We start from the raw sequence: 23,470 nt of genomic DNA, 5'->3' as shown, positions 1-23,470 counted from the left end.
TCAGTGTAAATTAATAATAAAGCCTAGAAGGCCTTAAGATCTTTAATCTTCATTGCCTTTGTTGAAATAAGCTTTTCAATGCAAGACACAGCTTAAGCTGTATAAAGCCTTTGAAGTAGTTCTTACTGGGTTGGAACTCTTGTGAACAATGCAAGAAACTGGGTTGCTGAGTAGCTGGAGAAATTGCTCTCTGCCCCAGCAAAGCAGAGCCCCCTGAGCACCTTTTCCACCTCAACTACCAGCCCCAAAGAGCAAAAGGCACGTGTGCAAATGTAGGGCTTGCCACTGCTGTTGAGCCCCCTTCAATCACTGGATTTGTGGTTATTTTGTGTGAATGTGCACAGGAGTTTAAAGGTGTGGTTTAGAGTTAAGCTTTGACACTGGATCTTTTTTGAAGTGAGATTGAAATAATCCCACTTATAAAACACAGTAATTGTGCTCAGTCTCTGTAATACTGTCTTATAAGTCATCAGAAGTAACATCTGCTACTAAATAAATACATAAATACAAAAGAAGGAATTCAGCATGAAGTATCACTGTCAAGAACCAGGAAAAACAGCCATACATATAGTAAAATACTGGAGACCTGATTCTGAGCTGAGCTCTACACTTTGCTAGCCTGAAAGAGCCAGATTACTTATGACTCTGAGGGGCACAGGAAGATAGCTGTACCAGTTTATTTCTCCCAGAGGCACATTAAGAAATATAAGCATGTCTAATGCACCTCTATTCATGTATTCAGAAAAAAGAGCCAAGCTTTCCCAGTGAGTGAGAGCTTTCAGCTCCACACATCATTTATTCACATACCCTGTAAAAAAACCCAAAAAACAAATATAGCTGTACAACATTTCACTTCATGGGCCCATGCCAGCTCATATCCTTGCTGAAATAAAAAATGCACAAGGGCCTTCCTCTGCCCATAGTCAATAGGGAGCTCTCTTCCTACTGGTGATATTACACATATTTCAGCTAACTCAGCAGTCTAAATATAAAATTCGGCACTCAGGAATGCTCTCTAGAGAACTTTGGGTCCATAAAATCACAAATGGATTGCACTCATTCATATATGTGTTTTTCGCATCTCTGCAGATGTAATATCAGAAATATTCTCCATTTAATAGGCCATCCAAGTGTAAATCAGTAGAAATCATTGATGTAAGATAGAAGCAGTCCTTTGTCTTGATTAACTATTTCATAGGATCGTAGAATGGTTTGGTTTGATACAGACCTAAAGATCATCTAGTTCCAAATCCCCTGCCATGGACAGGGACACCTTCCACTAGACCAGGTTGCTCAAAGCGCTATCCAACCCGACCTTGAACACTTCCAGAGATGAGGCTTCCACAACTGCTCTGGGCAACCTGTTGCATTGTCTGACCACTCTCACAGTAAAAAATTTCTTCCTAATATCTAAACTAACCTTACCCTCTTTCAGTTTAAAGCAATTCCTCTTTGTCCCATCGCTACCCACTTTTGTGAAAAATCCTTCTCCAGGTCTCTTTCAGACTCCCTTTAGGTACTGAAGGCTGCTGTAAGGTCTCCCTAGAGCCTTCTCTTGTCGAGGCTGAACAACCCCAGCTCATCCAGCCTGTCCTCATAGGAGACATGTTTTATAATGTAGGTGTGAAAGGGAAATGTCTGAGTAGGAAATTGGTCATAACATAAAAAAATGGGAAGGACTGCAGTATTGTGTGACCTCTAGCATCCCATGGCATGTCTCCAACACAGTGGTCTGGCACATCTGCTGAGGTTTACAGCAGCTGAGATGGCATGTCACATTTGTAAAGCCAGTTTGAGACATGTTTTGAACTTCATAAAGACACATTGCCAGAAGCATGAAAATGTTACATCCTTATAGCATTAGCATGAAAGAAGGAATTCAGTATGAAGTGTCATTGTCAAGAGCTGGAAAAAACAACCATTTTGCAGCATGATTGCTGCAAAATATGCCAGTACACATTGATAAGGAACATAGTGTGGCTGATGTCCATTGTGTGACTGTGGCAGCTGCAGACTGAAGAACTAATAGGACCACTCATCCAGTGAATGGTGGTGTAACCAGGCCCTTCTCAGAAATGCAGAGAGATGAGCGTGTCATGCCCAGGCTTATTTTAGTTGCAGTGAGTATGGGGTAAAGTAAGTAACTTGAGATCCCACTGCCTCTGCTCAGGCAACATAAGGCAGAAGAGACAGTTTGCTAGACTTCATGTCTGCCTTTGCAGAACTGCTCAGTCAATTACTGCTCCGTCAATTAGCCCAGCCAGAGGAAGGAGCTGCATTGGGAGTCTGGTGTGTCTTGCACTTCTTCCATCATTCTGACAGGAAAGACTCCTACGTTTACAAAGTCTGTAAAGATGAGGTGAGAGCAGGGGGTGTCAGCATGGATAGGGACCAGAGCAAACACTACACTGTAAAGCCACTTAATGCAGTCTTGGAGATCACAAGGAATTGAAAATGTTATTTCAGTGTAAAGGAGAGTCTCTTTCCCAACCCTTCCTTATATTCTTGCTTTTCTAGCCCTCATGGTCTCTCTCAACCATTCTGTGATCCACAAAATATTTTAGTATTCCTGTCAATTAGCTGTACTAATTTTTAGGGAAATAGAAGTGAGTTGTGGAAAATATTGGTCCTTTGTTTAGAGGCTGTTAAATGGTTGGGAAAGAAGTTAAGCAACAGAAACATGCAAGTGTTGAACCAAAATATAGTGCAGTAACATATAGAAGAGTGGAATTAAAAAATAGCTCTAGTACAAAGCAAAGGATTCAAGGAAAAGCTCCCTGAAATAATGAGGTTTAAAAATGGGGAATAAAGAACATAAACTGTCTTGTTTTGGGATCAAGTTTACACTGGAATTTCTTCAAGCTTCTGATTTGCTCAAGTCCTGTCTGTAATGGGATTTACAACCAAGGAAGAAGAAAACCATTTTTTTTCCAACATGAAAATTTTAAGATCTTTTTTCTTCTTTGAAAGACTAGGAAGAGCATATTAAATTTAAACCATGAAAGAGTAAGAAATATGAAGTTGCCTTTAGTTTGACATTAATAGTTTCACCCAACTTGGTACAGGAAGTCCCTGTGAGAGACAGAAATAGAGTCCAGCTGTACATAGTGTGAGACAAAACAGAACTTTGTCCTTTGTCTCCCTATGGCTTACTGCCTCCTTCAGCATCCATCTTTTGCAGTGAATGAATGAAGGGAAAGTTTTGTAGAGCACCTCCTAAGTGAAAATTTCATATGTAAGTAACCTCCATCCTTCAGTTCTACTTTCTGGGATCTTCTCTGTCGACTTTTGGTTTTACTAAAGGGAGGAGCTTGTTGTCCTTGTGGTTTTTTCCTAACAGAAAATCCACTGTGTAATTATGGGGAACTAAGCTGTCAGAAGGAATTTTTTCCAGTGTGTTGTTGCATAGCATAGACTCTGACCAGCTGTATTAACAAACTGATTTGTACTGTACTAATTATTTCTTCTGTAGTAAGGATTCAACAACAGGATAAAATTAATGAGAATTTGGAGACATCAGGACCCCTCTTTCTTTCCCAGGAATTGCTCTGGCAGTTGATTCTCCAGTGCCAATGGCACTGTCTTGACGTTGTCTAAATCAATGCAAGAAATTACTGCCACTGTCGCTGTACACGGAGCCGAAGAGGCTAACAGTTTTCCTCAGTCAGTGCTGGCATTGCACAATACCAGATTCACTCAACTAAGCTTGAAGAGTTGTACACTGAAAGATTGCGTTCATCTGTCATGAATTTTGTCTTACGTCTACTAAATAGATTTGTATGAACATAAAACATTCTTTGTATACACAGTAAGACCTGAGCTATTTAGTCAGGCCTCTACTGTCCTGACTTCTTCACAACAATCTGTCATACTTCCAGATCTGTTGAGCGTTTTACTCGTTGTGTAACAATTGATAATCGGGACTAATAATTTTGTTAGCCTTAGCTGTGCAGTCAGTGGTCAGAACAAAAATATACACCAGCCAGCTATCCTTTGTGATAAAGCAAATATTTACATCAGTGATAGCAGGAGGACATCTCTTCTGTAGGTTAAAAAAAAAAAAAGGGAATTTATTTAATTAAAAAGGCTGCAGAGCTACTTTTATCACTGCTTCTTTCTTTATCATTTTTTATCACTATTTTTTTACTATTTACTCAAATCGATTTTGGACAGAAAAGAAAGCTAACATTTAGACTTAACAGGTGAAATATCTTCTGGGAAAACACGTATTTTAGTTTATATTTCAGTCTGTGAGAAGCAATAGAAAAACTTACGTTCTGCTATGACATAGAGATGAACATACAATCATAATGCAAATTGCAAATGAAATTTGAATGGAAAAGAGATACCGGACTAGAAAGCCATGTTTGGTAATTACAGATAATTTGTGTTTTCCAGACTGTATAAAATAGCTATATTGTGCTTATTCTGTAGTTATTGTATTGTGCACTCATACTTTTTGTCCATCTAAAAATGTTGCTGTTTTATCATCATCTCAAGATATTAAAAGTAAGCTGAAAATTTATATGCTAATATATTTCTAATAATGGACAACTGTCTTCAGAGTTATCTCAAAAACTTCCTGAGAGTAACAACAGAGTAACTTAAGAGGTTTTAAGGTAGAAAGAAGAAAAGGAGGTGGCCAGGAAAAGCACCAAACAAGTTTCATCATTTGAGGAGATTGACACAGAAGGATGAAAAGTGTGAAAATTACAGCTGAGAGTCAATTAACTATCCCTCAGGCGAGTTTTAAGTAATCATTAAAAATTATTAAAGTGTAGACTGAGGTTAACTTTCCATGTCTTCAGTGCACTTTCCAAGTTTGTTGTCTGTGGTTCTCCTATATTACTCAGGATTTAGTATGACAGCTTGCTGTGGAGGACCAGATGCCTTCCCTGTTCAGTGGTTCAATGGCAGAAGTCATAGTAGAGCAAAACCACCCTCCCCAAAACTAATGGATTTGCAACCATGGCAATTATAGAACTGAATTTTGTGTCTAAAGCAATGAGTAAATATACCTGTAATCAAAAGGAATCTATTTTATTTTATCAATAAAGACCAATATAATATTTCTTTTTGATTACAATGCCAAGTTAACGTTATTCTGCTATTTGTAAAGCTCAGGTACTGACAGGAATAAGGAAAACAACTTAATTAATAATGCCATTTAAATGGAATTTTTATTACAATACTCAACATAGGTATTGTAATTAACAGGCATGAGGGAGAGTATGGTTTAGTTGCCATTAATCACTTTTACTTTCATTATGTGTTTATAGAAACTGTTTTTCTCTTTGACATGCATTTAATTTTGAGTATTGTAATGTTATTGTCACTGAGAGTTTCATCAAGAACTTTTGGTTTTCCGCATTCTCTTCCCATTTCTGTCTATGTTGCTTGGTTGTGCTGGGATGTTAACTGTGCCTAGAGCTCAACTGAGGTGTGTGGGTTGGAAATATGTTCCCCGTCTGCAGATGTGTGGCAGATTTTTACAGCTAGCCAGGTTTATGTTTTCATCCCTTGTCTTTTTCCAACACATTAGAGACATGAGGTAAACTAATACATTTATATATCTGATTCTTAAAAAAAAGAAAAAACAAAACAGAAATATTTTGTCATTCCTTTTGGCCTGTTGCCATCATTTGAAGAAAGTGCTCTGAGATTTTACAGTTTACAAAATCTACATATCACAGTATATTCGAACTATACCATGCAAGGGAAAACTACAACAAGGAGACTTCTCTTATGTAAACCTTTTTGAGAAAGCATGCCAGTTATCTAAGCACAGCTACTTAGCCTTGTCTGATTGCACCAAGCACTTTGCAGAACCACATTGATGTCTCACGTTCTTGTTCACTGTGTGCCTGTGTCTGAAGTTGTGAAGGCAGCCAGTATCTCCAGCACTGTAGAAAGTACGTGACTCCTTGCAGAATGTAGACTGCTTCTCATTTTACCAATCCATGGGGCTTTTAGGGAAGGCTCCACGTGTCTCTAGTGCATTTGAAGGCTGCAGCAGTGTTCCTTGCCATCCTTTTTTTTTTTTCCAAGTTAAAGCTTGGTAGGAGTTGGAAGTGACCGATTGTCGAAGTAAGAAGCTGTGGATTAGGTACAAAGTGGTGTCGTGCTTCTGTCCAGAATGGACATTTCCAGGTCTCGCATAACTCTAAGTGTCATGGGCAGCCAGAAGCTGGCTGCTTCTGATGGCAATGCCATGTGTAGGGCTCTGCTTCCCCAGCATGTGTGGCTCTGCTCTGCACCTGTCAAAATCTGCTTGCTTGTTGTTTTAGACATCAGTGCCACATGTTGCTCTTTCCTGACAGAAGAGCAGATGTGTGGTCTAACAACGAGTCAGGACCAAAGGGTGTGTAGTCCCTTTATTTGGGCCTTCAGTGTATGGTCAGATACATGGTGAATGTAAAACAACAAATGGACCTTAGAATAGTCCTTGAGGTCTGAAGTACCAATGTCTTACTTCTATTTCAATACTTCATAATCTTAAAATACAGAACTATAAAAGCTGGATAATTGATATATGGTAGCCATTGCCTTACTAATATCAGTTCCTCTCAGTCATTTCTGACATGTGCTTGGTAAATGGCAGTATTCAGATCCACATCACTGTTCACTGTTTTTATGCTTCAACATGAGACTTAATATTACAGCTAGAACTTCCATGACTTTCTGCATTACAGAGATTTTCAGCTCTGTCTAACATGAGATCACATTATTTTTCTTGGTATCTCATAGCTATGACTTTTAGATAGCTGTATGAGTTTCACATAACGTTTACAGCATTGATGATTAGCTCATTGGGCCTCCTTGGTGGGGAAATGTATTATATTATAAACAGTAACATAATTTCTTATGTTGACCACCTTTTGGACTGAAAGTGTTTTTTTGTACTATTGAAATAGTACAAAATCTAAACATATTGAACATCTATGTCTTGAAACATAAACATTAAATATACTTGCAAGAATACCATTGTGGATAATGCCTTTGGCTGATGTTTTTAAAGCAAAAATCTTGTGACTGTGCTTCAGATTAAGTGCAAAGCGTAATATTACTGTTTCAGGAGTTCACAATATTAATTCTTGATTGGTGTTGTGGAAGTCACTTGCTATTATTGTTGCTGGCACTGAGAATAAAGCGTTCGTTGAGAAAGATAATCTTCGCACAGAAGAATGTAGGAACATGTAATTGACAGTCAGGAGGTTAGAAAAGACTTGACAAGATTTCAAGGGATTTAAAAAGTTAATCTGTCAAGGAGCATACCCACCTCTGCTCCAAAGAAGACTCATATTCTAAGTAAGTATTATCACAAGGTTTTTGGCAATAGTCCTGTCACCCTTCCACTTTTGTCTGCTGGAGCAAATTGAAACTCATTAATTCTGTCAATATAACAGGTGTAGTAATAAACTGCAAGATCACATGAGGATGTCATTGTCCATAGGTCCCACATTTCAATTCTGCCATCATATTGTGATGCAGTATGATGTGTTTTTTTCAAAATCTGGATGCTGTTTTCAGGAATACTGAAATCTCTTGCAAGCAGGTTATGTACAGATGTGTGTCCTTCTGCACTCATCCTATAGTCTTCTCACAGGCTCCCAAATAGTAGCAATTTTTCAGTCTAATGAGAAATTCAGGTAAAAAGCACCATTTTTTGATAAATAGCAAGCTTAGAGTAGTTTAGAGATGTTGTTTCTATTTTATCTGTCCAGGTAAACATGTACTATATTTTAGTAGTATGTAAACATATGTAATACTTTAAGTGTATGCTTATGTTTAAGAGGTTTTGCAAAGCAGAGATTAAATTACTTGTGTGATTACTCAAGTCGTTGTGGACATAGGATTAGTCTTCTCTTCTTTGCTGGTAGTTTCAATTCATTTCTAACTCATACCTGTGAAGAAAGAAGCCAGCTCTTAGAGATGTGCTGTCTGCTGTGATATTTGAATTATAATACATGTATTAAAGCTGGTATCTTTGTGTATCAATTACATCTTTTATAAATTGCATCTTTTCTGTAAATTGAAATCTTTTCTTGGATCTTTTTTTGTGAAGAAAACTGCTTGGTCTCTTTTTGAATGCTTAAAAAAATTCATGCTGTTAAAAATTTCTGATTTAGGTGAGATTTTGGTAAACCTCTCCATACACAAGGACTCTAGAATGAAAAGGTCTAGTACATGTGTCCAGCCTTGCTTTAAGCAATAGCATTACAGTTATGACTGAGATCAGAAGAACGCATGGGTTTTATATGGGTGTAATTACCCCACTGCAGAAATTAAATATGGATGAAAGTTAGATGTCCTCTGAAGTAGACAAGAATCTTTAAATATGAGATACTTCATTTTCAAATTGATGCCATTTCAGATAACTTCATTCACAAAAAAACCCCCAAACCCACTGTCTCTTAGGAATTGTCACCTATGACAGCATTGGTAGTTCCCCAATCCAGGAAGAAGTGGGCTGCAACTCTTTGGATGGTGTGGATATTTGCATTTGAAATGCTTAATTTTCCTCAATAATAAAACCAGTCAAACAAAACCAGAATGGTTTTGACAATATTTTATGAAATAGGGTCACACAAATGCACGTCTTTTACTAACTCTATAGAAGCAGTAATATAGGAGGGGGTTAGGTGTTATAAATGAATATCAGCCACTTTAAAAATTAGCTAGCTATAGAAACCTTTAAGTATAGAAATAGGTATGTTTCCTCTGGTTTTTTTAATTTAATAATACTTTTAAGTTACCCTTACTATGGTACAGGAACAGTAGTGTTTTTATTTCAATAATAATTGTTGAAAATTAAAACAATACCCAGCTGCATAGAGTTAACCTGTTGCTAACCACTGATTTCATGGGTTCACAAGGTGTTACACAATAACTGGGGACAATAAATTTATCTTCACTTTTGAAAGTGTCATCTGTTGTTTAGCCTTCTCTTTCATCTTTGAAATGCCAAGTCTCAAACCACTTTTTACTGAGGTATTTTTGCTGGACAGTGGGTCCTCATTTGACTCACTCCACATCTCTCTTATTTCAATTCAGCTATAGCCAAAAGTAGAGGATAACTTTAAACCACATCCTTATTACTGATCCAGTGTATTTTCACACAGTAAAAGGAGTAGTTAGTTTTCTTCATGAATTTTATAGGTGACTTTAGAGCTAAGATTGGCTATTCTTAATATCACTTGTAAGATTTTACAGTTCAGTGTTGTAGCTGATTTAACTTTAAAGGGGAAAAAAATTAATGTGAAACTCTAATCCTAACTTGTTTTTCCCAAGGCTTACATAACTGTTACAAAATACAGAGTTGCTTACAAACTGGCTTGCAAGTGATCACTGACTTTACAAACAATTAACAGTAAGGTTGTCTTTATGTCATAGTTTCCTTTCATAAATCATATATGGTAAATTATTTTTTCTGTTTGCTTTTTATTGATAGTATTTCTCATGTACCTACTGTATAACTTTGCTCACAGGAGTAGTTTCATAAAAACCACATTTCACTTTAGTGGAGAAATATAGCGTGTTATTCCAATGCACATAAAACGTATTAGTGACGATATAATAGAGGATGCTCCATCTAGGAGCCAAGTCCCTAGGGTGGTGGAGAGGTTTCAGTAAGAGCATGACTGCTGTCACTGAGCTTGGGGTTTTGAACCAAGGATTTGCACAAGATATTTGCTTATGCAGGTACCTAATGGCTTACAAGTTTACACTGGAGGTGTTGGGGTAAGGTAGAGTTGTGTAAAAAGGCCTCTTTGATGGTGAACTCAGCATGTCCATTCTTTGAGATCTTGAAGTGTCCAAATTTAAGTGAAAATTCTGTGGGTTTGCAAGTTGACCTGCATGGAATGGTTGGTTTATGCATATATATATTTGCGCAGTTCAGTTAGGTGAGTGGTAATTGTCATGGATAGGTCTAAATCACCATGAAGAAGTTTTGTAAAGAGGTTGTAGGCTATTTTCTTTTGGCATCAGTCATGTACCTTTGATCTACAAGTGGGCTGCTGTAATTGTGATATCATGAAGCCTAAAAAACAGCAAAGGATTAGGAAACCTATATATTGACTTGCACGTTCAATCAACTTGCATATGATCTCAGCAGGAAATTCAAAACAAAAGCTAATTTATGGAAAAATATGGAGTTCTAATCACAGTTTAGCTCCGTGGGGTTCCAAATAACACACTACAATCTCTACATGCAGATGCTTTCATCTTACATTTCAGATTTGGTGACATTCCAAAAGTTCTTATCAAACCTTATTATCATCCTCTATTAAAGCTTATTACATTTCTCCTTATTGCATGTTTACTGTAATATTCTGTCATTCTTAATATGGAATAAAAAAGCTTTGATCTTTTTTAGCCAGTCATGAGATGGAAATATGCAACACAAGTGTTTTGCTATATACTATAAAATCCCAGCTCAGTGTGTCCTTTGAACATTGCATTAATTGGCTCCTGTTTTCTTTCTCCTTTGGTTCATAAATCTTTTCATCAGACTGCACTTCTCTGTGCCATCAACATGCAAATAGGTTATGCATGATCATATAGTGCCACTTAATTATTATTATATCCCTAAGAGATTTGTGAGGTTTTTTGTTGGGTTTGGGGTGTTTGGTTCTTTTGTAATAAATAAGGTTTTTGAACTGTAAAAATGGTTGGATGATTCATCAATGCTCTTACCTAAGAAAGGTGTTTCCAGCAAATTTTGAGACATGACATTGTCGTTGCGTTTCTTAACACTCTTGTGTTATGAAGGCTGTGATCTAAAGGATGAAGCAAGACTTCTTGTTGGAGTCTTGTGGGAAAAAACTAAAATAGATAAGGACAAACCTGAGCCTCAGCTGTTTTCCAGAAAGTAAGTTTAAGGATGGAAAGGAAGGAGTCAAAGGTTGAGAAGGAATAAGGTAAGGAAATGCCTGAAGGAATACAGAAAAGTTATTAGCCTGCAGTCTTAACCCAGTCTTGAGAAGTGTAAATCAGGGGCATTTTTTTCTCCCCCACAATACTTGAAAACAAAATCATTTATTATGACTTTATTAGATAGAAACCCAAAATTTACAGAATGTTTTCATGCTTTTGTGTGAACTAAAAGAGACGGAACAACCCTTGTCTCAAAAGAGTCAGCAATCTAATTTGCACTTCCCCATCATCTCTTCACCTGTAATGATTTTTCACCATCTTGTTAGACTGTAAACAACATTAGCTGAAAAAAAATAAGCTACATTCAGGAGAAAGCCCAGGATAATACTAAAGACTATTTAGGTAACACTGAAGACTGTTACAAAATGGGGTAGATTGGCTGTTCATCAGAATAAATGGATAAATCTGAAACAAGACATAACAGATACATCTTACTTAAATAAGAGGCTACTGAATAATGATCTTTGTTTCTGTTTTAAGAAATCTGGATTCTCCCTTAAGCTTTGAATGTGCCTCACATAATGCAGTTGACAGAATTAGACCGTTGTTACATAACAAGCCACCAGGCTTGACAACTGAAATGAGACATATAGCTGTACAAGTTTTCAGAGGAATAAATGTTCCATTTTTGGGTGAATGTAGTAAAAATATTTACTCCAAGACCACCACACATTTCTTAACAGTTCAAATGCAACAATACTTTAAAATGGCATGTACTCATCTTTGATTAGCGGTCAAAGAGAGTAAGTTTATCCATAGTAGGTAGTTGATATATCTTTGTTGCTATATCTTTTTCTAGGCAAATTTTTGTGATGTATTTTGCAAATTCTTTGTTAAAAGGTTTCAAGAGAAAATGAGAAGTAGACTAGAAAGGTTGGATTTTTTTTGCAGATGAAATAGTAAAATCAATAGACCCATTCAAGTGTTCAGGATAAAAGGGAAAAGACCACACTTTTTCAGTTACTGTATTGATCTTGATAGGTATTACTAAGTTTTTCATATAATGCTATACTAAAATGTTTTACATTCAGAGTATATGTTCAGCAACTTTTATATGATGCTGCTGATGACTGATTTTTTGAAGATGCTCAAAAGCATGTACTTGAAAGTTATTTTAAATTTAAAAATAACAGGCTTTTCATTGATTTGAGAAAAACAGTAATAAATAAAGAACCTGTCTTTGTAACTTTTAATTCACTTTATTTAAAATTTTAATTAACTATTTTTAATTCACTGTTTGATCTGCAGCAACATCCAAGGTATCCTATTATCTGAGAAAAAAGCAAATGAATGCAAATCAGTGACAGTTCATTTGCACGTCTTGTGGTCCACTTCAGGTCCTTCAGAATAAAATAGGTTTAGATTCTAATTATGGCTTCAAGAAAAATATATGGAAGATAATTTTAAAAACCACTTCAGTGTTCAAATATTTCATTTTAAAATGTATTGCCAGCAGGGAGATGAACTAGAAGATAATCCTTCAACAAGATTGAGCAATAATTGCAATTTGCTTAGTTTAAATTATAATCTTTTTGCCTTGCTTTAAATATAAGTTATATTCACTTTGCCTTGTATGCAAGTGTGCATATATATTATTCTATTAATTCTAGGGAAGCAATTTTATAAATTATGGTTTGAAAGCACCAGCACCCAGAAGTATGTAGCAGTGGCAGTCCTGGAAGATGAGTTCAATATCTTACCAAGGAGCTCATCTTCAAGCACAGCTTCATTAATAATAAGACTTGATTACCATACCTCGTAGAACACATGGGAGAAGGGGAGGAGGATCACCAACATCATTCAGTTCCTCTTGCAAACTTTCCCCACTGCATTGAGTTCTTTATGTTTGTAGAACATACACCGTAGGCATTATCTTCAGAGGTCTTGGGGAGATGCTTGCTGTTAGGGATAGCCAGTGGTTTTTTTTTCTGCTGTCTAGTGTTAATTTTTCATCTGTTGTTATTCTAAGAAAAGCAACACTGGAAGCACGTTTCCCAATTCAGGCAACTCTTGTTTCTTCTTCTTTCTACTTAAAAGAATCCTCCCACATGTGAATTCTTCTTCCCCTGAAACACCCTGTGTCACCTTTAGAATTCTTTCCTGAAAAAGCAAGTTTACCAGATGCAGAATGGAAGCTGTTGAATTGCTGGCACTTGTGACTGGTACTTCAGAGGGTTACCCCCTCCACTTACTGTAGGACTACTTCTGTGAATAAAACCTCTGCTTGTATGTATATGGTTTTGTTTGTGCATCCTTATCATCTGCATCTGTTAAGCTTTCGCCTGCACAGCTCACAGTGTGTTTGCTATGCCCCTTGTTTTTCATGTGAACCTATTTGTCATTTATAGTACTTTAGAAAAAAATGGGGCTGATCCTGGTGAGTTACAGTAGAAACATCCTTGAATTTTGACCAGAACAATAAGTTTCTCTGGCTTTTACTTTATATTGCTACCCTTTTATACAAAGAAAAAATATTCTTCCTTTCTGATAGCAATCATAAACCCCATCATAGTGTGTGTATTCACATCTGAGTCCAAACTTTGTTTTCCGTTCAGAGCTACATCCTGGATACTGGATCATTCTAACACCTGTCTATTTTCTTTATTAACTATCTGTCTGTATCCTCTTATCACTGTTAACCAAGCGTACAAGAAGGGGGAAAAAAATTCAGACAAGTCCAGTTCTTGCTAAACAGAGAAACAGCTACATAAATTGGTTTTCTGTTACAATTCTTTTTTATGCCTGTCATAACTTTGGCAGAAGAGAACTTTGAGATAGTGAGCAAGGCAACAAAGGGAAGGCACTCCCCAGTCAAATGCAGCAGGTAGTTGTCAGCTCTCACAGTTCCAGTTCTGCCACATAGTTACATAAATTATCCATTTCTCTTACTATCTACTAATAGAGACTGATTTCATTTTGGATGCTAAAGAATTGGAGAGGGTTTTGAAGTGATAATACAGTGTGTTTGCTCAAGAACAAGTTCCTTGTAAAGGGAATGCATAACGCACAGAAATACTAGCTTGAGAAAGGAGCATGCACAATAAATGGGATGGCAATGATGAAAGAATGAAAAAGCCTGATAGCCTGCAACTTCTTCCTGAAGCAGATTATTACAAAATGTTTTACACAGTGTAAACTGGTCATATTTTTTTCAAGTGTTTGCTGTGAAATGTATTCTTAGTTGCTATTTTAATTATTGAGTGGACATGAAGGTTTTGTAGACTGGTTACAAACCAAAATAACTAGACCTCAATTACACAGTGAAAGACAAGATCAACCAAGCTTGAAAAAGCAGTTTAACATGGTTCAGAAACCCTTCAGTGAACTCTGTGGTGACAGGTGGTAAGATTGCCCAATAGCCTGCAACAAATGATAGCATGTTTATGTTAGCATCAAGCTATTGTAGGTATAAATGTGCTCCTTTAATCTGATCTCTGAATTTTTGAATATCACAGTCCATTTGGCATGGAAGTGGTGGGGGACCGCAGGGGGCAAAAGCCCAGCTATTAATTTGTTACTGCTTTTATGTTTGAGATCTGTTCTGGTCAATTTAGCCATATCCACCAGCACCTCCCAGACACAGACACCGGTGCTGTGTTCATGCCAAGAGCAGCCCAGATCCTAGGGAGCTTCCCTGTCTCTGATACCTCTTCTTCTCACTCTGTTAGAGAGAATGGACTCCTCACCATTTAAACTGTCACCACATTCTAAAGGCTGGTCAGGCAGATAATTTGTCCAGTAGCAGTACAAGTACCACCTTAAACAACTCAGTCCCAAATGCTGTCATAGCTTCAGCAAATGAAGATCTCTTGGTACCTAGAGATTACTTTGCAGAATAGATACAGGGACTGAAACAGCAGACTAGGAAGAAGATCCTAGAATCATAGAACAGTTAAAGATGGAAAAGACCTTTAAGATCAAATCCAGCTATCAACCCAGCACCACCACCATGTTTACAATTAAACAGTGTCCTCAAGAGTCGTGTCCAAAAGTTTATTGAACACTTTTGGGGATGGTGACTCCACTACTCTGGACAGTTTGTTCCAATGCTTTGCAACGCTTGCCATGAAAAAATTTTTCCTAATACCTAGTCTAAACCTCTCCTGGCATAATTTGAGGCCATTTGCTCTCAGCCTGTTAATTGTTACCTGGGAGAAGAAACTGATACCCACCTCACTACAATCTGTTTTCAGGTAGTTGTAGAGAGCAAGAACGTTTCCCCTCAGCCATGACTGACCACCAGCTCGATATTATTCCGTTCACCACCATTCTCTGGGCCTGGCCATCCAGTCAGTTTTTAACCCAGCAAAGAGTACCCCCGCCCATACCTTGGGAAGCCAGTTTCTCCAGGAGAATGCTGTGGAAAATGGTGACAAAGGCTTTACTAAAGTTGCGGTAGATAACATCCACAGCCTTTTCCTCATCCACTAAGCAGATCACTTTGTCCTAGAAGGAGATCGGGTTGGTCAAGCAGGACCTGCCTTTCCTAAACTCTTGCTGTCAGGGCCTGATCCCCTGGTTGTCCTGTACGTGTTCCATGATGGTACTCAAGATGATCTACTCCATGACCTTCCCAACACTGAGGTCAGGCTGACAGGCTTGTAGTTCCCTCCTGGGTCCTGTTTTTGACCCCTCTTGTAGATGGGCATCACATTTGCCAACTTCCAGTCACCTGGGACCTCTCTGATTTACCAGGACTGCTGGTAAATTATTAAAGGTGGCTTGGAGAGCTCCTCTGTCATCTCCCTCAGTCCTCTTGGGTGAGTCCCATTGAGCCCTATGGACTTGGTGTGTGTCTAAGTTGCATAGCAGGTGACTGACCATTTCCCCTTGGATTATGGGAGCTTCATTCTGCTCTGTTTCTCTGTCTTCCAGCTCTGGGGGCTGGATACCTTGATGACAGCTGGACTTGTTATTAATGACTGAGACAAAGAAGGCATTAATTACCTCAGCCTTTTCCTCATCTTTTGTCACTATGTTTATCCAACAAAGGATGGAGGTTCTCCTTGGCCCTCCTTTTCTTTGCTGAGTGTATGTAAAAACAGTTTTTGTCGTCTTTTACAGCAGTGCCAGATTAAGTTCTAGATGGGATTTGGCTCTTATAATTTTCTCCCTGCACGGTGTCAGAACATCCATGTAGTCTTCCTGAGATGCTGGCACTTTTTTCCAGAGACGATAAACCCTCTTTTTCACACTGAGTTCCATCTAAAGCTCTCTGTTCATGCAGGCCTTCCTCTTCCCCACCAGCTCATCTTTTGGCACATGGGAACAGCCTGCTCCTGCACCTTGAAGATTTTCTTCTTTAAAGCACATCCAGCCTTCCTGGACTCCTTTGCCCCAGACGTTCTTCTGTTCATCTGTTTCCACAATGGGAACAATCATCCCAGTCTTGATACAAGTAAAAGGAGCTTTTGTTAGGGTTTGTGGGCACATTTGGAATTGTGATAACCCGTCTTTTCTCTCATCCCCTGAGAATTCATCCATGCTTGCACCTGTGGGTTATTTGGATTGAGTAGTTGTGATCCATGACCACAGCCATCACAATCTGCATGCCTTCTGGTTAGAGGCATCTGGCATTCTCAGACAAATCCTCGCTGGCAGCAAAGTTATACCAGTATTGAAAGTCATTCCAGTGTTGGCAGCTTCATAGATTTGGCAGACTGAGAATTAGTAACTCTAGGAAGGGTCTCTTGACTTCATTGTCATTCTCTGACATCAAATAAATGCAAGTTCAGTGGGAATAAACCAGACTTGACAGGCAATATTTAATCCAAAAATCAAGAAACTGTCTTACATTAGATTTGGGATTAAAATAGCAGCAGGAAATAGAGAAATGTATTTTGCTTCATGTGCTTTTGCTTTAATTTTGCTTCATATATCAAATTCATTATAGAAAGGAATAAACCTACTATTTCTCTGAACACAATAGAAACAGAGGAGGGGATTGAACTCTTACATCCCCATCCCAAAGGTGGAAGAAAGCCTTCATCCTTTTCTAGATCAGAGGAAATCAAACAAACATACACCACTGCAGTCTGCCTGCATCAGTCTCCCTTTGGAAATTCAGAACTAGTTCATACCATTTGACTTGAAAGTCTCAGACACCCTGCTGCGATACCAGTACCAAGTGCTGCTTATCAGATTCATGGTGACATCAAGAATTTTTATCAGGGGCCTTTCTGTCCTTATAAAACTGATAAGGACTTAAAGTTTGCTTTTATATTGATGACTGGCTAAGAAGAGACCAATTCTGATTGACAAAATAGTGCCTGAATTTGTCTTAATCAGTCAATTTACCCGTGTTCTTAAAGTTCCCCATGTCTAAAGAAATTCTGTGTTGTATTTTGATACTTTATCAACAAGCCTGTTTCTTTCATGTTTTTCTCGTATATTTGTACTGAAAGGAGAGTTCTCTAAATGCCATAGCACTATCTCACTGAGATTAGATAGTTGAATTATTTAGTGTAGTAGTACACACTGTAAGTTTTAGGATGTCATTGGAATTGTCTAGCAACATTTTTTGTCTGCTTAGAAAACATTCCTCTATTCACAATCTGTGAAACAGCTGCATATATCCATCTGTTCATTTTTATTAAACATTGTTTATTGAACTTTTTGCTAGTTCGAAGTTGAGAGAGGAATAGTATTTTTGAGGGACACAGCTAATACTATGTTTGACAGTAAACTACAGTAAGACTCACATCAACAAAGAAAAGGTAATTGTCACTTACCTTGCAGTAGCTATGGTTCTGTGAGATATAATCAATATAGATCCCACAGTCCTTGCCTTTGAAGACTTCGAATTCCAGCTGTTTTGAATTATGAGGGAATGGCTGAAAGGTCATTTCGGAGCTTCCCCTTCTGATCTTCCAGTGGACCATGAAGAGGCACAGGGCATGTACATAGTACCAGCAGATGTTAATGACATTCTAAGCTCATGTGTTCGGAAGGGATGCACTTCTAGAGCTACAACATTAATGTCACTTTCTTTTTCTTCCTTCTGAAGAATTAATAAAAAGAGTTAGAAGACAACATAATTAAGAGAGGTGATTTAGACCTCCAGACTGAAAATAAGAAATGTACTGGGTTTAAATCATGAAATACTTAGCTATTTGTGGACTTTAATTGCTGCAAGGAAAACGAACTAGCGTAACATATAGTAGAGTTTGACCCTAGAGATTTTGTTGAAATATATTAAAACAAATATAATCATTAAATTATTCTTAAATAAAGATTAGATGATTCATAAATAAAGATTTCAGCTGAGGTAGGGTCAAAATAAAAATGGCTAATTCTAGTGATGTGCCAGAAATGGTGACAGTCAGATTTATGTCTTAAAAAAAGATGAGAGGGGAAAAAAAAAGAAGTTTTTAGGGTCAGGGAACATTCTACATTATCAGGCTTTGACAGGCAATTTAAGGTCTGAGAAGGAAGAGTAATAGTAGAGTCAGAGTCTCAGAACAAAGAGAATATGTCATCTGTAGTGCGGATTTCAGTCTCTGAAGTATTCAGTAATAGGTCTTTAGTTGCATTCTGGTTTTTTGTTTTGTTCAAGGTAAGGGGGAGGGTTTAAGGCAAAGACCTAGCAGACAGGATCTTAATTCTGCAGTTTCTGCTGTCTGCCTGATGAAACTTCCACTAATGCCTGTTCATCTTAAGTGAGAGTTGCCATGGTCAATACAGAGAGATCAGAAGATCAGAGATGAAACCAAAAGGGAAGAAGAATCTTTTGTCATTTGGATAGAAGAAATTAATAACATTTACTATAGGAGTGATCTTCTTCAGAGACAGAAGGAGCAGAAGCAACAAAGTACAGTGAATTATCTTCCTTATATTTTGCACTAATAGTTAAAATACATGATTAGAGATTTTTTTCCAGTGTATTTTTATTCCCTGTTAGCACTGAAAGAACTACTGTAATGGAATGAGCAAACTCGTTATACCAAATGCAAAATAATTACAACAAAATATATTTTGGTGGTATTATAGAGACATTGGAAGAGAATTAAATAATCCACAGATAGCAGAAAATTGCATATGTTGTGTGTATCACAATATAGCATTCAAGTGATTTGTTTTTTCATATTTTTGCTCTAAAAGTTTAGATGTGGGGTTCATTCCTTAATCCCTGCTGATATCAAGGTCCCTAAAATTCCCCCTAACACCATGGCAAGTTGACTCTGTCTTTCCTAATTAACTTAGCTAAACTTTTTAACATTATCTCACCTTTTCTAATAAATGTGGTTGTGTGGTATTAAGTAGTTCAGGAACTTAGCTTATCATTATCAGAGCAAAGTGCCCCAGTGTCTGGCTCTGCTCATGGTCTTGGCCTTGTTCTGTAGACTAATGTGAGGAATGGGCATGTAACTGGAGGTTGTGCAGGGTGTTGCTGGCAGCATGAAGTGTTCATGTTTAGGTAAGCCCTGCAACACCCACAGCACCTTCCTTCCTTTTTTCCTGCGTTTTTTCTTTTTCCTTTCTAGCTAACCAGGACGGTTCTGTCTGCTGGGGAAATAATTTATTTTAGTAGGTCATTTAGGAGCTCACTTAAAATGATTTGTCTCTTCAGAATGATCAAAAATGAAAAAAGAGAAAAGAACATAATTACTGCCTATCCTTTTGAACATTGATTTGGGACCAGTAAAAGGCTCAAAATGAGGCTGGTGAGCTTTCTGTCAACTGCGTTCACCAAAAGCGCTGTATCATTAAAGGACAGTGGTAGTAATTGCTTAGTGCCACTGCTAAGTTGAACTATTAGTCTGCAAATGCTTGTTCATGTAATTTAATTTTTTAATGTATGAGTTGATATTCCAGTGCAAAGCATGAAAAGTCATTATTTGTGCTATTTGTCATCATGGTTAAAAGTATCAAATAACCTGTATCCTCTACCACCAGCAATGCATCTATTTGGCCTCAACTGGCAGTTGCAGCAAACTGAAAATGATACATTTGAGAATGGAAAAGTGAATCCTGATACTGTGCCAACACATCCTGTAACAGTACCTGCTGGAGAAAATGGTAAGTGAAACAGGCACCAATCTTTTTCCTTCTTTCGGAATATTTCCTTCCTTTATGTCTTACTTATTTCACCAGACTTTAACAGTTTTCCTCCAAAACGCTGTATATTTCATTTGTAAGTAATAGTAATTTTAAATCAATAAACAGGAGCACAAGTTTCTCCTACCTAGCACGTGAAGGGGGTCATGGATCCTGAGCAATAATGTTGATCTTACTAGGAAAGCTAGCTGTCAACCAAAATTTCTCACAGGAATTTACATGTCATATTTGATGAGGATAGTAAAGCTCTCATCATATCCAGAGAAGCAGAACTTCTGCTTACTCTAAAATATTTGATAACACAATGGTTGTTGTGGGGTCCTCAGAGATAGCAGCATGATGCTGAGCCTGGCTTGGACCATCCTGCCTTAGAGGCCAGCAGGGCTGTGTTGTAGAAAGGGCCACAACAAAGCCAGGGAGCTCAAGGTGACAGGTCACACTGTTTCATAAGGGGGACCTGATACCAAGATTCAATTTTTGGGAGTTCCAACAAGCTCGGTATAGTTTTCAGGCAAAACAGTATGTTTGTGTGTGATACCCCCATGCCCTGTCATAATCTCTTTTTCTGAAGAGTTTACTCCAGAAAAGGCACTTCAGGAAGATTTTGCATATTTTCAAAGCTTCTCTCTTAGCTGTGTTTAGAAGGCAACTCATGATCAAGGAGCTACATATGGCATGATGTCCTCACTATGGAATAGCTTGGATTTTTCTCTACGGAAGATGATGTTTTCTTCTCTTTTTTTTTTTTTTTTTTTAATTTCTCTCTGAAATTTAATAGGTCAGGTATAATATGTTCATTTGTTTTCTCAAAGTCTCTAGCATGTAATGTTGAGTCTGAATCATCCAACCAATTTATAAAGTAAGAAAAAAAACTTTCTTAATTTTGTTGTAGGAGCTTTTAAAATACAAACCACATAAAGGGATTATTTTTTATCGACCTTTTTCCATGTTGCCCTTTAAGATTCTCAAAACATTTAAGAGCTTGTGCACTTCTGGCTAACAGAGGCTTCAAAATCAATAGGTTTTGAATGGAAAACTTGATTTAAATGGTTGATGAATGCAGTGTTTGCTTCATTACACAAAAATCCATTTTCCCATTCACAAGGTACAGCTGACCTTACCACTGAGAAGGAGGAAGCCTCTGCCTGCAGTTGACATCTTGAAAATATTTCAAGTTATCACAGCTCCAAGTTATAGAAAAGATACAGCTCAGTTCACTCTTTTTTTCATCTTTGTAAGCCTATGAAACTTCTCCAGCAGGACTTTTTCTTCTTTTGTTTCTTTATCCTGCTATTTCTTTTCTTGAAGTTAGATAGTTGTTATCTCTTTCTGTGTTCTTGTTTTGAATGAATAGCAAAAAGCTACTTAATGGTTAATGAATACTGATGCTGCAGTGACAGCTCATCATCCTGTTGTCTTCTGCCTTCCATAGCCAGTATACTTTCTTATATAAAATATATTGATTTTTTAAAATATTTTATAAATACTAATTGTTCTTTTTCCCTTGATAATTTTTAAATTTTTTTGCAAACTAAAACCAGTTATACACTGCCTCCAAAATAAAAGGAAATAATAAGTATATCAAATCCCATTTTTCCTTCCTTATGTCCCTAAATACTGTGCAAGAGAACAGGGTTAATTCTATCCACTGTTAAAATGCTGTCCTCTGCAGAATATGTTAAGTGGTCATTTATCAGCATACATCAATACTAAACAACAGATAGACCAGAGAATACACATTTTAAACCACAAAAGAAGGACTGGTTAGGCAGACAGGAAAGTGTGATGACTAGATGTGAAATTTAAGGAGCAGGGGCCCCATGCTATCATACCAGTTACTGAAAACTGTAAGGACAAATCAGTGAAACCTTGATTTGAATACTTTGACAGCTGAACAACTTCTGGTACCACCCCTTTTTAGTGCCCTGGTAATATCCTGATACTCTGATTTAGACTTGAGAAATTCCAACCACCCTCACAGTAAATGTGAATGAACATGATATTTCATGTTTTGAATTAAAGCTGTGCGTAAGAACTCTTACTGTTTAGACAGTGAAAATATGATGATGACACTGCAAGGATCTTTCTTATGCTTACTGAGATACAACAGGGAACAAAGAATAATTAGTGCCCTAACCTTGAGAGTGCAAACAGACAGCGACTATTGTGAGAGAGGTGGTGGGGTGCTAAAGGGGCATGTGGCTACAGGGTAAAACTACCTCTTTTTTGGTGAAGAAAATGGGAGTCCATAGGAATATTATCTGCTAAGTTTTGAACCCCAATAATAGGCATTCCTGGCAAGTTGGTCAAAACGTTTGATAAACTCCAACTGCCTAAGCTCTCCAGTTCATGTTTTCAGTAGTACAAGTCAGTTGTTTTTCATGTGAAATGTAGAAATAGGGGAAGCAGCAGATCAATATTGCAAACAAATGTTTATTGTTTAGTGATTACGAGTCATCAGTGTGTGAATTTATACAATACAATATGCTTAAATTTGAAGGAAGAGGGTAAAAAACAAATGCTTAAATAAACTGAAATAGTGAGTACAGATCCATCTTCTAGAATAACATATGAATATTATGAAAGGTTAAGTCCAAAGTTAGAAAAGCATCAGACTCATCCTTAAAAGTGTAAAAAAATGGTTTCTGCAAGGTCAGATATTTCACTGACTCTTCTCAGCAGAACTCTGATCAGTGTGACAATGCAGTGAGACATTTTCAGTGACTGCAATGCGTTGTGACACAGCTCTGATGATAATAATACAAGCCCCCACTTAAGGCCTCTCAGCAGTGCTTCTGTACCTGTTTAATTCAACAGCAGTTGCAGTTCATTTTGGATGCACAAAAAGTGGTGAGGATCAATCTGTGACCTCACCTGGCATTTCAGATTTTAATCTATTTTTTTTACAGTCTAAATGTTTGCAAAAAGGTTGTGTCAGTTGGTTCCATCAAATGATGAATAATGTAGAATTTGAACATAAAAGACAGGGCAGTATTGTCAGTTCTTCAGAACACTTGTATGCAAACAAGTCAGCATCAGATGGATTTAGTTTGATTTTTGTAATAGGCTAGCTGCTGAAAAAAAAATGTAAATTGGTAAAAACACAGCAAACTCTAAGACTATAACAGCAGTCCTATTTTTCTTTATATTTCTTCACTCAAGCCTCACCTTGATGTGCCAACTGCTTAAATATGTCATTACTTACTCCAGAGTTGACATATATTGGTAAGCAAGTTCTTACACCCATCTTTGCGTCTTAGTCAGTATTTGACAGCATTGATTCCATCATGTTGAAGTAGGCTTTGACCCTGGCACAAACTTCCAAGACTACCTATGTCCAGCTCCACAGCTTGGAGTTAGTGCATGAACATCAGACCTGACTTTTTGGCCTCAAACAGTCTTGCTGCAAACTCACCTAAACTATCCCACATTTTAAAGCTGGGTGGTGACGGTTTGTGCAAAACACTTATTAAGT

The 23,470-nt window shown here is 37.5% G+C and overlaps 1 protein-coding gene across 8 annotated transcripts in view; it reads left to right on the top strand.

Annotated features, from left to right (window-relative positions):
* The window catches only part of TENM3 (teneurin transmembrane protein 3), a 1,265,035-nt gene that overhangs the window by 1,148,474 nt on the left and 93,091 nt on the right, over window positions 1-23,470 (top strand). For all 8 annotated transcript variants that reach the window (XM_039388717.1, XM_039388716.1, XM_039388715.1 and 5 more), the window contains one exon: window positions 19,834-19,956. In XM_039388717.1, the coding sequence (XP_039244651.1) occupies window positions 19,834-19,956 (123 nt within the window). The remainder of the gene's footprint in view (window positions 1-19,833; window positions 19,957-23,470) is intronic.

Source organism: Pipra filicauda, unplaced genomic scaffold (assembly GCF_003945595.2).
Source record: "Pipra filicauda isolate LSUMZ 115617 unplaced genomic scaffold, ASM394559v2 scaffold67_size6003252_pilon, whole genome shotgun sequence".
Lineage (NCBI taxonomy): Eukaryota > Metazoa > Chordata > Aves > Passeriformes > Pipridae > Pipra > Pipra filicauda.
This window is presented reverse-complemented; position numbering and strand designations above follow the sequence as displayed.